Source organism: Cheilinus undulatus, linkage group 19, assembly GCF_018320785.1.
Source record: "Cheilinus undulatus linkage group 19, ASM1832078v1, whole genome shotgun sequence".
Lineage (NCBI taxonomy): Eukaryota > Metazoa > Chordata > Actinopteri > Labriformes > Labridae > Cheilinus > Cheilinus undulatus.
Window position 1 is genome coordinate 6,686,511 of NC_054883.1, and position 14,861 is coordinate 6,701,371.

General features: G+C 40.6%; 1 protein-coding gene across 9 annotated transcripts in view; it reads left to right on the forward strand.

Moving 5' to 3' along the window:
• atp8a2 (ATPase phospholipid transporting 8A2) overlaps positions 1–14,861 on the forward strand; it is a 107,768-nt gene that overhangs the window by 90,455 nt on the left and 2,452 nt on the right. For 8 of the 9 annotated variants that reach the window (XM_041814358.1, XM_041814360.1, XM_041814359.1 and 5 more), the window contains 4 exons: positions 3,017–3,124; positions 6,628–6,716; positions 6,898–7,002; positions 13,016–13,107. In XM_041814358.1, the coding sequence (XP_041670292.1) occupies positions 3,017–3,124; positions 6,628–6,716; positions 6,898–7,002; positions 13,016–13,107 (394 nt within the window). Of the gene's footprint in view, positions 1–3,016; positions 3,125–6,627; positions 6,717–6,897; positions 7,003–13,015; positions 13,108–14,655; positions 14,721–14,861 lie in introns of all 9 variants that reach the window. The other variant, XM_041814362.1, reaches the window with a different exon arrangement.

Genomic DNA, 14,861 nt, shown 5'->3' on the forward strand with positions numbered 1-14,861 from the left:
GCTTATTCTTAGTCTGAGACTAAAAACTCATGTGAGATGTGAGAGGGTCTCAGGTGTCAGTCTTTTTAGAGTCCTAGAGTTTTAGCAAAGTCTTCTGGTGTAAGGCCAGCATTACTTGACTGACATTTAAACAGAGAGACCAACACATAGAAAAAACATCTCCAAAGAGGTCTAAAAACTCAGCTATAAAACTTTAAGTGTTGAAATTGTTATTTGAGCCAAACTAGGACATATAGAAATCATCCGTGCAGAAGCAAAGTACATCTCAGCAAAGGAGAAAAACAGATGACTGTCTGTGATATAGTACATATAGTACATACAGAAACATGAGCGCAACAGATTCATTTCAACATAGCTGACCTCTTTCTTTGAAAGACTGTTCCATTTAAGTCATGAGAACTATATTTTTACCCTCATCTATATGGTTACTGTCGAAGCTCAGTGGGTTAAAGAGGAACACTTCTGCACAAACTGCCAGCCCGGTTAAACTCCCTGATATTTATTAAAATACCTTTGACGTTTCCAGGACTCAGCATCCACATCACTGTTTCTATTAGCTTTAGCTTTTCAGCAGTAGGTCAGGTCCCTCACTGTTTGCAGCCCCTGGTGTTCTATATTTTAGTCAGCCTATCAACAGATAGTATGGTATGGACGGCACTACACTCCTCTCATTAAAATGTTGGGCACATGTGAGAAAAATTAGCTGGTTTCTATCAAGATAAACAAGACATTAAAAATATTACTCATCGATATATTGATTTTTTAAACATATTTTTTATTTGAACATAATAAATACAAACATACAGCATAAATATACCATATTCACATGCTTTTACTTTCAACAATCCATTCTTTTGTTTGTTTTTTTCCTTAACATCCCAGCTGCAACAACTTTTTTAAAATTTTAAATAATGTTACATTCAAGGTAGCCTATAAGGGGGGATAAAGGGGATGGCAAAATTGGGCAAAAAGTGGCAAAACAAAGTCAGAAATGGGTGAAAATTTGAAAGAAAGTGGCCAAACAATGGATTAAAATTGGCAAAAACTTGTTGAAAGTGTCAAAATAGTGGCAAAAATGGGTTAAAAGTGATAAAGAAAAGGGCAAAAATAAAGTGGGCAAACAAGGGCAAAAGTCGGCAAAAATTGGCAAAAAGTTGGCAAAATAGATCACAAGTGGCAGAAAAGTGGCACAAAGGGTTAAAGTTGCTAAAAGGAGGTAATAAGTGGTTAAAAGTGATGGGAAGAAATGGCAAAAAATTGCAAAATTTGGGCGAAAAGTGGCTAGGAGGTTGTAAAAATGGGTTAAATTTGGCAAAAAATCACAAAAAGTGGGAAAAATTCTTTAAAGAAAAAGAGCAAAATGGTTAAGTTGTCAAAAGAAGTGGCAAAATGGGTTACAAGTTGCCTAAAAGGGCTAAGTGTTATAAAAAGATGGTAAAAATGGGTTGAAAGTGATAACAAAAAGGGCACAATTGGGCAACAATTAGCAAAAAGGAGGCAAAATAGAACACAAGTGACAGGAAAGTGGCACAAAGGGTTAAAGTTGCTAAAAGGGGGTAAAAAGGGGTTAAAAGGGATGGTAAAGAATGGCCAAACAATAGCAAAATTGTGTGAAAAGTGGCAAAAAGGTTGAAAAATGGGTTAATTGTGGCAAAAAAAAAAGTCAAAATGCTAACAAAAAAAAAAAGTGCAGCAAAATGTTTTAAGCTGTGAAATGAAGTGGCAAAATGGGTAGAAAATTGGTTAACTTCATTAAAAATAGCATGAACTAATAATTTCAACACCAATTTTAACCCAATAATGGCTTGCCATGCTTTTCAGCTCTTAATGAGGTAACTGTTAGCCAGGATGCTAGCAACAGTGCTACTGATCCAACACTCATACACTGATATCATCAATAAATCCCAACTGGGGGGGTCCCATTCTCTGGGTTTTTCAGGGGTCCAGCCAGATCTTTGGGCAGGCCTGGTTACAGTACTTGCCATAAACTGGTAGTAATAACATATTGTGCAAATTCCCATGGCACACCTGGACTTGCCTTAAGGCACACTAGTGTGTCTTGGCACACCATTTGAGAACCACTGGTCTAGTTAATGTCACAATCTTCGATCCACTCAAAGTTCCTTATTTTCTGAAAAACGTACCTTGTTAGGCTCTCAGGTTAGGCCTAAATTCAGAATCTGGCCCCTACTGTGATTAAGTTTGACACCTCTAAATGACTGTTGTAACAGGACAATGGGTACATTTCAATGTTTTTTTTTTTTTTTACCATATTTTAACTCCTCTAACTCCTTTTCCCAGAATAACAAAGCAATTCCTTGAAAATCTCAAGGAATGTTCATGTAATCACAGAAAAATGGTGTAAAATGTGTTTGTTTCGTCCTTTTTTTTGGTTCGGTTGTATGTTTGGTTCTAAGTATGCTAGCTGGACTTTCACTCAGTTTTCAGACGTTTGGGTCACAGCTGGTCTAAAGAGACTGTCTTAAGGCTACACTACTTTAGAACCATAGCATCTAACATGGCTTAGCTAAAGAGGGTCAATAAAGCATGAGATTAATCACGATTTAAAGAAATTAGTGCACTAACTGTGGACCTGAGTTAATCAATGTAAAGGTGATTGATATTGACAGTCCTACTAAGAACTCATCATTGTTAAGACTTTATTGCAGTGTAACAGTCAGATAGAGTTGATGTTGAAGTTCAGGACAACAGCAGTAACCCAGGGTGTGACGGGTGCCGTGATTTGGCTCCTTTCTGTTGGTGGCGAGAGACAGAGATTGGCAGGATGCTCAGAAGGGCGCTGACACTTTAGCCCATTCAGCTGTCCACACAACAGCCTGGCAATAATGAAGCAGGGTCCTGCTGGAATTCACACAGTGTCGCCTTACAGCAGATCACAGCGAGCAGCAGGATGAAGGCAGGGAGAGGTTGTGTATATTCGGATGAGCTGTATGTAAACTATTTGATGTCATGCTGACTCTCTTTTCTCCATCCTCTGCTCTTCTTCTTCATGTAGTTCTCCCACCTGGCTGTTTGGGGAAGCATGGTGCTATGGATGGTCTTCTTTGCCGTCTACTCTGCCATCTGGCCCACCATCCCCATTGCCCCTGACATGCTGGGCCAGGCAAGTCCCTCTATAAACACGTGTCACTCATTTCAGTAACAGGAGGGGTGGAGAGGGTTAAAATAGCCCTTCCCTCTACATCTCTTTTCTGCAACCATCACCTGCTTCTGGTGCAAATACATGGCGCCTGTGAGACTCAACCTCTTGGGTGTTCCATGTCGGCACTGCTGGAGCCCCGGGGGGGGAGATTTATGCCCCGGCAGCCCCTTTCCTGCACCTGCTGCGTGTCACAAGAGCTGATCTTTTACTGCCCTCTGTGGAGGTGTTGACTCAAGAGGGTGGGCTGCTGCTGCCGCTGTAAGGGATGATGAGGAGGTTGTGCCTGTGGACCCCTTGATTGGAGACTCATTTTAAAGTTTGGGGGGCTGAGGTGAGATGAGGTGCCCCACTGAGTGGGTAAAGAGTCTATAGGGGAGGGGGCAGGGTTGTCTAAAATCCCCCACAGCCCATTAATTCAATTTGTGTCAGAAATCAGGAATGCGGTCAAATATCTGTGCAGCTGCTCAGACTAACTGGGGAATGGTCAGAGACACTCACCCCCCTTAGACCTTCTATCGTCCCCCTTAACTGCCCTATTACCTCTCTTGTTTCCCCTGCTCTGTCTATCTCTATTTCCATCCGTCTATGGGGGACTCCACGGAAAAGAGGGGTGCATTTCTGCTCAGAATAGCTGTGCGTGCATGGCTGTGAGTATGAGAATTAAAGTGCTTTGTGTGTCTAACCTTTGAATTGCAGACTGTTTCCATGTACAAAACAAATCAGAGGGCCATTAGGCATGCCTCCACCCACAGAGAGCTTAAAACCATGTGATATAAAGTGTGTCCACCGCTGTAATAAGCATGGAGGTGTGTTTCGCAGACACAGAAACAGAGAGGATGAGTGAGTTGTGTCTTGGTTGTGATTTCAGCTGCTGTGGAGGATATTTAGTAATGGTTTTATGATTCATTCTCCCTCTTGCCTCTCCCTCTGGGAACTCAAAACGTCTCTGTATCTCTGTATCCAAACACAGGACACAGGAAAGCGCATGATATGGGCAATAAAGTAACAGAAAGTTGGTTGCATAAGATGCTTGTGAATGTTGAGACAAAGGCTGTGGCAGTCTCCAAAATCACTCACTCCTTCCTGCCTACTGTCCTTACTGTTTTCATAGTTAACTCCTGAACATTTCTGAAGAATTTCCCAACAGGCTAGTCCTAAAACCTTACAGTGTTGGTTCCTCTAATACACTGATCATCACTGGCTGCCCAAGGGCCAAATCAGGGCCCCCAGAAGATCATTACATGGGACATATAATGCAAAAAACACTTTTCAGGCTTTTCTAACAAAGATGTGTGCCCCTGGCCTGTCCACAATCCTCTCAAGTACCAGAACCAGAAGATTTTCCCTTCATGATGTCATGGGGGGAGTTAGTACCGCACCCAGGTTCAGTTGGCCCTCCCACTTCAAAGAAAGTTCCTCCCTCCTCTCCTGAGCTGAGAGGAAGATCAGGAGAGCCACATCCATTTCCTGATAGGGGCGGAGTCAGACAGCTCAGTAACATTTAAAGCCACAGACACAGAAACCGCTCGTTCTGAGAAGGGCTGAAACAGAGGGATTTAAAGACATGCAAAATTCAATACTGGAGCGTTTTTTCAGCAAAGAACTTCACAGGCATGTTTTGGGGACCTCTGAGAACACCGTAAACTTGTCTTAAAAGGGTAAAATATGTGACCTTTAAATTCAGAGAAGGAGGAAAAGAAAATGTTGCAGTTTTAAGAATATCATTTGGCTTTAAATTTCTGCTGGTGTAAAGTCCACCCCAAAAACAAGTACTATTGAAATAGTTTAAGAATTACTTAACAGTTTATCAGTTTTTAACCGAAATGCCGTTGTCAGCCATTATTAATGAATATGTAACAAAAATGGTATAAGACTGGCAGAAATGTTGCAAAAATTGCCAAATTAAGTGATGAAAAGTGGTTAGAGAGTGTTACAAATGGGTAATAAGTGTCAAAATGGGTTGTGGAGTGGCACAAGGGGACAAATGTTTGTAGGAAAAGTGATGAAAGGAGGTTAAAATGTGGCAAGAATTGGTAAAAGAGGAAGAAAGGGGCAAAAAGTATCAAAAATTGGTTTAAAGGGGGGCCAAAATAGTGCAAAAACGTAATAAAAAGGGGTTAAACAGTGGTAAAAATGGATACTAGAGGGACACAAAGGGGATTAAACATGCAGGAAAAGTGGTTTAAAGGGGTTGAAGAATGGAAGAAATAGGTTAAAGAGGCAAAAATATTGCAAAAATGGCCTGGCAAATTAGTGAAAAGGGGTTAAAGAGTGGCAACATGGGAGAAAAGTGGCAAAATTGGTTTAGAAATGGCAAAAACGGACTAAGAGGAGCAAAAAAATGTTGCACCATGAGCAGTGTTTGACCATTTTTCTAAGTTAAAACTGGATTAATTTCAATTAACCACAGGAAAATTGTGATTTCAAATGCTTTTTTATGGAGGTGTGCAGACCGAATGTCTGAGTGTCTTTATGGCTGCATGTTGTGTGATTGGCTGGCAGTCTTAGTGATAGGTTAATTGAAATCAGTGCTGCTGCACAACTGAAATTGCAGCTCAGCAAGTGCCAGCATGGATCAGTACTGTCCTGGGTAGTACGGCTACCACTGTGGAATCATGTCACAGAATTTGAAGCAGCTGTTGATCTGAAAACTTTACCCAGGACAAGATGAGTCAGGTCATTGTCTCCTCCGCCACTGTTGGTGACAAAGCTGGTATCATCGGGCCATGGCAAGCATGGCACTGCTCTGAAAGTTGAATCCAGTCAAAGAGAATGGCTCGAGCCTGAGACCAGCATTACAAAATTGTGAATTTCCCGTTTAATTCACTGTGTAGGGAGTAGTGGGTGATTCCTGACAGCCTTTGTGCTTTTGAAACAGAACAGAGCTCTTCAAGATAAGCAAAGAGGAGATATTGAAGTGAAATATGGAGGGATTAGAGTTAAGGGTGAGGACAAGCAACAAGATACAGTTGCTAATAATGACAGGAAGTTGTGAAAGAGTAGGATTTGATGAGTGGGAGGAGTAGACGAGGAGACAGACAGATGGATGAATTGAGACACTAGTTGGATGCATGATTAAGCCTCGGAGACACACCGAGGAGGGCTAAAGGTCAATGAGGCAAACTGCAGCTGGACTGCAGAGACACGCAGGGGGGGATGTGTGGTTACTCATGACATTTTTATCTTTTAGAATCATAGACGTATTGTATTTCAGCTGTGGGAGTGAAGTTTGTGGTGTGGATTTGGGGTGTGAGAAAGCTCTTAGATATTTTTGGCGAACATTAGCGGTATTAACCTGAGGCTAACTTTGATTTCTTTTATACTGCTTTAGATGTGCTGTCTCACATTTCTTTCTGCATTTTTCCATGTGTTCCTCTGTGACCATCAGAGAGAAAAATGACCTAATACTTAGTTTGAATTAACGTACGAGTGAAATAAATGGAGTCTGTGTTTTTGTCATTCAGGCTGGCAAGGTGATGCAGTGCTGGCACTTCTGGCTGGGTCTGGTCCTGGTGCCTACTGCATGTTTACTCAAAGACTTTGCTTGGACCGCGTAAGTAGAACACATTTAATATAAATACAGGGGAAATCCACACTGAGGCTATTTAACTAAACTGAAGCGTTTACATAACCCGCATTCAGTCTGTGTCAACACTTACGTACACTTCTTATTATGAATCACATGTGTGCAGACTTTCCCTCTTAAGTCTGATGAGCTTCTCTCTGCGTTGCAGCACACGTCGCACTGTGAGAAAGTCTCTCCTGGAGGAGGTGCAGGAGTTAGAGGCTCGGGCTGTCGACCCAGGGGCAGCTGTGCTGAGGGATGCAAGTGGGCGCAGGTATGAACAGTGTCCTGTGAAGCATCATGGGAGCTCACATGCATCCATGTACACTTTACTTTCTGTCATCAGTCAGTTAGCTCCCTGAGTTTTGTTTCATTATTTTGTTACCCTCATGATTATTTTTTCTGATCCAAAATGATTTTGATGTTGTTTAATTATGAGATAACATGCATACAGGAAACCTTTTTTTACATATTAAATACAGCCCATCTCAACAGTCAAATGATTAACACTGAGATATAGATTTAGACTGTGGACTATACGAAGAGGTTTTTGCAATACTTCTTGTATATCATAAGATAAAGGATCCAATTTTGTTATGAACACTGTAGTTCAGCCCTCACTAACAAGATATAAGTACTAACAGCATAGTAAGACTTTTCAAAGCATGTTTGTATGATGTACTTGTCATTATTAAGTGTTTTACCTCCAGGACATTTTATTTATTTAAATGTATTTAACCAAGAAACCTCAATCTCAGTTACAAGGGTGTCCTGGCCAAGACAGAAAGGCCTTGACTGGAAAGCAAACCAGGAGACCTTCTTGCTGTGAGGCAACGGCACAAACCCCAGCACCACAATTATCTGCAATTTCCACATAATGCTGACAAATCATACTGCGGCGCAAGCCAGTCCCTCTCTAGTCCTGAATCATCACTCCACTCTGCTTCATTTGAGATACGCTGTAGGACTATTTTCAGCGCCGGCCGCTGCCAAACTGCAACAATTCCTGTCGATCAGGAAGCTCAAAAAAGGAAGTCACAAGCGTAGATTATCCGTTTCTTTCAAAATGTAACACAATGCATGGACTCCTGATTGTAAATCATCACTTTATCAACAGTATCCTGCAGCGGGAGCAAAGAATACCAGGATGTCAGTGGGTCACAGAGCTACAACGGCGCCATTGACGAGGAAAAGTTAACTTTTGGGGGTATTTAGCCAAAGAATTTAACTAAAACCACAGATCCTTTAAGGAAACATGAACCTTATATCTTCCTAATGTACTCATCCAATGGCAGAAGCAATAATATCATGGACTTATACTGGAGAGGATGATAAATTAACCCAAAAGGTAAAATAGTCCGCTGTGTACGTACTATTCCTACTATTCCTGCGTGAACTCACCGTTGTCACGCTGATCAGGGCTGCACACCGTTGCGCTGCGCTGTAGACATGCTTCTAGTGAACGAGGTTGCTCACCTTCAGTCGGAGCAAAACTGGTGTGCTGCGGATGTGGAAATTGCAGGTTAAAGGCACAGACATAAAAGAAACAGAGCACTTACAGTCACAAACAAACCAAATCCAGAGTCACAGAGCAGAAAGTCATCAGTCAAAATGTCTACAACACCATACATCTTCCTCCAACGCCTTCAATCTACCTTTAAAAAGATTTAAAGAGACCAGTTCATCAAGAAAAAAGGTCTCCTGTAGCAGATTTCAGGCTGCAGGAGCAGCAAACCTAAAACTTCTTTTACCTCTCTCAAGACAGACTTTTGGAATAGATAGCAAAGTAAATTTGGAAAGTAAAGATTGTAACTTCCAGCACTTTTGGCCTGAATAAATCACACAGGTGTGATGGAAGCAGATTTAGTAAAGCTTCATGTAAGGATAAGGATAAGGATATTCCAATGATTTTTGTCTACGAGTGGCCATTGAAAGCCAACCAGCTCCATCGCACAGAGTACAATGATGAGTTAAGGACTTCAGATTTGTTATGAACCTCAGCGCCCTGTGGTACACACTAACTAAAGATTTAAGGCACTGAGAAGATGCATGCATGTGCAGAACATCATAATCAATCAAAGACAGGCCTTTTCTTTGCATCAAAAGGAAAAAAAAAACTTATTTCTGAAATAAAAATCCAGTTGCAGCTTTAATTTCTTTACAAGTTGATCAAAATGTAATTAAGGACAGCAACTCATCAATCAAGAATCCAAGATATTTGTAAGAGGACAGATTCAATCACATCACCCTGAGACAGAAGGAAGGTTAAGCTACTTGTTCTTTGAGTTAAGTTTGGTTTTGTAAGGATTCTGAACTAATTTTAACTCAAGCAGAGTGTCTGTACAATACCAAAGGTAAACACCAGACAGCCTGATGCTGTGTAGAAACAGAGCAATAATTGACAGCGCCCCGTTCTCTCTCTATTCCTCAAAAAGCACAAAATTACCTGTTACCATTGGCCTAATCTGCAGTGATGTGTAGCCTAGCTTCCGTGCCAACACTCTGGTCTCTCAGAAAAAGGGGCCAAGCTGCCTGACATCTCCTGTGAGTGATGCAGTTGCTATTGACAAGTACTTCACATAATCCCCCATTATAAAAGAAACAAACACTTCCTGTAAACATGCTTGGATATATATTAAACTAACACCTTCAGTCTTTAGGATGGTTTTACCACCAACAGCTTAATGAAGGGCTGTTGTCCTGGATTGCATTAACCTCTAAACCTAAAGAATTGGCACAAGATTTCACGTTTCTGTATGTGTTAAAAAACAGCACTTATTGTCCTGGTGGTGCCATTCACAGGGCCGAAGCAAAGGCTGAGGTCCCGTAGCTCCAGAGCTGTTCACGGAGGTAGTCTCTGAGTTTGTCTCTGGAGTGACCCTCGCTTGTTTTCAGTTCCTACCTCCTTCTTTTTTTATCTCTTCTTCCTCTTTGTCCTCTGCATCATTTTTAATTTCTTCTCTCATGTCTTGTTTTCTACCATTCCTCCATGTCTGGATTGCCTCATAGATGGATCAATTTGAACTGCTGTACCGACCTGGTGTGTCTTCTGGTTTTGTGTGTAGTTCCCTCACTGTGAATTAGCCGTGTGTATGCTGTCACCTGAGCTGTGTTAGAGCTGATGGTGTTGTTTAGTTTGGAGAGAATTTTCTCCATATATAGATACTCTGTAGATTATAGGTCTGATAAAAAATAATAATATTTAGGAATTCTTACTTTAGCGTCTCTTTATTTCTTTGTCATTACAAGTTAACTTTAAGGTCTAGATTTCAGACAACAGGATCATAAAAAATATGAAATGAATTCAATAAACTAAAACATATAGAGCAGTTGAAACAGGCTACACTGAGCAGTCAAGCAGCGGTTTCTTTAGTGTGGACTTCTAGCTGGCTGCAAAGGCAAAAAACATCAATGTAGTCTCAGTGGCATCACCTATTGCTTTGTGAGGAGGCCCGACAGTGATTAAGCAGCCCGTAAGGCTCCTGGCAAACAGCTACCATGTGATAGCCTGTGGCCAACTCAGCCGTGGTTCTAATTACATAATTAGATTCTCAGAGTACCAGTGCAAAAATACACCGAGAAATCCCAGTCCAGTGCCAGTCATGATTTATTTATTGCTCCTATTTGTCAGCTTTATAGACACAGGAATAAAATAATTTTTAAAACTTCTGAGTCTACAGCTGGGAACCCTGAACCTCTTACCAGAGAGCAGAAGTTCCAATTTATCAGCTTGCAGTGTCAAAAACACAGTTGTTCATGATTTTTGTCCCCTTTATTTCTGCTTATAGATTAGTTCACTGTGAGAACATTATTACGCATACTTATAACCGTTAAGGGAAAGGATTAGGGCCACTGAAAAACATTTTTGAGATGAAAATTGTTTATTTGCTTGTGAGGAGAAGTCAGGATTCTGAGATTAAATTCAGCATTCTGAAATTAAAATCAGGATTCTGAGATTAAATTCAGCATTCTGAAATTAAAATCAGGATTCTGAGATTTAAGTCAGCACTCTGAAATCAAAGTAAGGATTCTGAGATCAAAGTAAGGATTCTGAGATCAAAGTAAGGATTCTGAGATTAAAGTAAGGATTCTGAAATCAAAGTAAGGATTCTGAGATCAAAGTAAGGATTCTGAGATCAAAGTAAGGATTCTGAGATTAAAGGAAGAATTCTGAAATTTAAGTCAGCATTCTGAGATTAAAGTCAGAAGACTTTTGCCTTAATTTTTTTTTACCAAGCTGTAATGATCCATATTGATTTCTGTTGCAAAAATGTACATTTTGATATGACCTCTTTGCTGTTTTCTGGACTTTTGTACAAGAAGAAGCAAAAAAAAACTCAGTTCTTTTAGTTTAAACTGAAGGCTGGCTGCAAAAACAAAAGAGTCTCCATCCCATTGAGGATTTCTTGGTTTTTGGGACACTCAAAAAAATCACCAAACAATCCTTCTTTTTTCGCGAAAATGTATTTTTACAACAGAAAAAACATGTTTACAACCTGATTCAAAAACAGGTTTGGTCTATTCCAATTCGCTTCAGCTTATTAACAAAAACAGCTAAAATGAAGATATGATTGATCATATTTACCATGTAGAATAACCTTTACTGAAATAGGACTCTCAAGAAGCTATCCAGAGCTCATGAATCAAATAACACACAGCTACAAATGTAATTTGTAACCTGCAACCTATAGTTCATGTCTTTATTGGTAAAGTCATATGAGTTGGGTTTGTTATAACTTTCCATATTTTAGGACTAAGAGTAATGGATAAGTCTGCTGAGTTGACTAAAAGTGGAGGCTCGTCACTTCAGCTCCACCTCTGGAGTCAGTATTTCCAGTATGGTGAACACCATCATCGGGCTCTATAACTACTCATTTCCGTTAGAGTACTGTTCCCTTAGCTATTTGCTGTTAACGGTTACATGGGTGTATTACATTAAGATCTAAAAATCTGTCAAAGTGATACATGGTGTCAGACATGACTAAGTCAGTCATGAGGACAAGCTGCTTTCTGAGCACTGTGGAGAAGTAAGACGTATGTTTTAAGGTTAGGGAGGGAAGGGTTAGTGCTCTTGACCCCCATGCAGGGCCCTGTCCTGAAATGACCCCACTTTAAAACCCGGACTGAAACGTGGGGCCCGCTCCATGAAGTATAAGAGAAGCAAAGTAGCTGTAGGCAGAGGAGCAGAAATGGAAAATAGAGCACATCTGTGTTTGTAGTTCCTGTGGAGGTCCTGGGGTAGGCATGGGAAAGAGCTGGAAAGGTAGAGGACAGGAGCGTCTCCAGGGAAGAGTTCAAACGGGGCACATCCTTGGACTTTTTGGAATAATGCGAAACAAACTTTGCGGAAAGAAAAGGACAATTTGAGTTGAACTGATGCATGAGCCTTTCATTTTTTTGGCTTTTATCGTTCATTCGGCCCTGTCATCTATCCAACAGACATCTTTTTTTTTTCCTTGGCAGAAGATTTCTGTAGTCTCTGTTGAAGGTTCCCAACTTTCACATACATTATTGAAGATTTCCAAACTGGCTGATTGAAGCTTTAACCTTGGGAATGATGGCTGTGGTCCAGAACTACTCTGCTAATCATCAAAAGATACAAGAAAACCCCCCTGAGATATTATTTTGTACTCTTTTTGGAAAATAAATGCCAAAATTGGGAAAGAAATTGAAAATCTGAGACACTTTGGATTACAAATGTTGTTGGATTTATATGCAGCACTTCTCCTGATGACTTACATGGCTGTCATGATGGTATTAATACTTAGAAATAAGTGTATATGTGTTTGTATGTGCATGCATTTGCGTGCAAAATCTGGAAAGGACTCAGTTATTTTTGGTCACGGGAGGAGAGGAGCCGTGACGGCGTGTGGTCTCTACACAGAGGATCCAGTCTTCTTCTTGGAAAGAGGAACGAAGAGGAGTGGGGGGAGGTCGGGGGGAAAGTTTTCTGTGGATGTCCTGTTACCCTGAAGCAGTTTACAACTTACTGTTGGCTTAAAATTTAAAGTTAGGGGCAGTCAGTATTGAATACCCCCTCTCTCAGCCTCCAGGTCTAACTCTAAATCCACTTTGTTAGCAAACTGTGTTTTTACCCTGAAACATTTTAAATCTCAGAGAAAAATGGGACAAAGAGCTGAGAAATATGTGCACAAATTAAAACTATCCTAGTGGCTAGTGATAGAGCTGTGTTGAAGTGTGATTAGCTGATATACTCTCTTGAATTTTCAATAATGGTCATGTACCCTCACTGTAGAGTAACTGATCCTCCTGTCCTCTCTCTGCAGTCTAAACGAACGTGCCCATCTGCTGACAAGAGTCTTTAGGAAAACGCCTTCAAGTGTAGGACGCTCCAACTCGGTGCAGCAGACTGTGTCACGTGAGTTTCCTTTCCTTCACACACACATTTTAATGTTATCCTGCTCTAAAACAGACCTATGCATGGAGTTTTGTAGATATTCTGGGATGTTTTTGGGATGCTCAATATTGGATTTTTGCCAATATCTGATGTGAATATTTCCAAAATAATACTGATGTAAGTACACCTTCTGTTCACTAAGTGCCTAATGTTCAGAGAGGCTGAGTCAAGCACAGTTGAGTGAGGGAAATAGACTGTCTGGTACTTCTTTTGGGTTTCATTCAAAATGTTCAGGACTCACAATGGGCCCTCTTGAGTGGGAATCACCCTAAGCAACCACCTAAACTTGATGGTACACTCCTATATTTTGCCAAATATATCAGCTGTACATATCAACAGGAATGTTCATATTTGCAGATACCAAGGTTATAATAGTTTGGGGTTTTGTAATTAGTTTTTATTTTTATTTTGTTTTTACCTTATGTTTTACATTGCAGTTTAGTTTTAATTAGTTTAGTGTAGTTTTCATTAGGCTCCGTCCACACAGAGACGAATTCAGGAGTAAACACAAAGTTTTTTGTCATATCGGCATTTCATCCACACAGACACGGTGTTTTGGTAGGCCGTAAAAGCTACTTTTTGAAACCGGGTCCCAGAGTGAACAAATCTGTGAACGCTTTCCGTTTCACCTCCGTGTGGACAGCCAACGGCATCTTTCTTCAAACAATTATGTCAGATATAGCATAGCCTACTAAAGCCACATGCGCGGGTCAAGCCACAACAACTATGGTGGAGTACAGGGTTGTGCCTCGCTCGAGCCTCACTTGTTGGGGCCATAAATGTATCTCTTATAAGAGATCTGGATCGTTTGGCTCAGCTCAGTAAAGCTGGTTGTTTGGCTCCCAAGCGGCTCCTCATTTGGAACTAGTTTGGCTTTTTAAATGTGGATTAGATAACAACAAACTAAGGAAAGAAAACTGGCTTTCAATTAGGATCTAGTTACCATGGCTCACATTGAAGAGCAGGTTTGTTTGTGAATAGCACAGCATCACTCAATCTCTTACCCACAAAGTTTATAAGCTCAATGTTTTGTTGGCAAAACAAAGATGTTTATACTGTATGTTAGAGGGTGTAGCTAACCTCTTAACTCATAAAATATAGGGATTATGCCTAATGTATGTCGAATTTTTCTGATGATAACAGCAGTATAGTTCCCTTTTTTTCGTTAAATGAAAATTATGACCTAACAAGGGAGAAAAGCCGTTGAAAAGTGACACCAAACCCACTAGTCTGTGTGGTTACATATTCCTGCAATTCTGAGCAGTAAAGCAGCGAGCTGCAATGCACCATGACTGGCGTGCATTTTCAGTAGTGTTAGGTCTTGTGCAGTGTGTGGTTGCACACTTCAGGTGCATGCCACAGCTCTTTAGGCTGGTGTATTGGTCACATCCGTTTATACTGTGGGATGCAGCCAACTTTTTAAAGTAGAAATGGGTAGTAAAAGTGCATCTAAAACACTGTATTTCACAGGAGGTCAATGTCCATCTGTTTCTTTGTTTCATTCATCAGGCAGTCAACTGCAGATTTAACTGACTGTTTTCAGAGCACCTGGCTTGGGTGGAGTGATACAAAAGGTAGCTCTCAACATCAACCGACCAACCAATCAACCAACCAGGCAACCAATCAATTAATCCACCAACAAATAAGCAAATCAAGCAATCAGCCTATGAATCAATCAGTCAATCAATCAACCAACAAATGAATGAATCAATCAG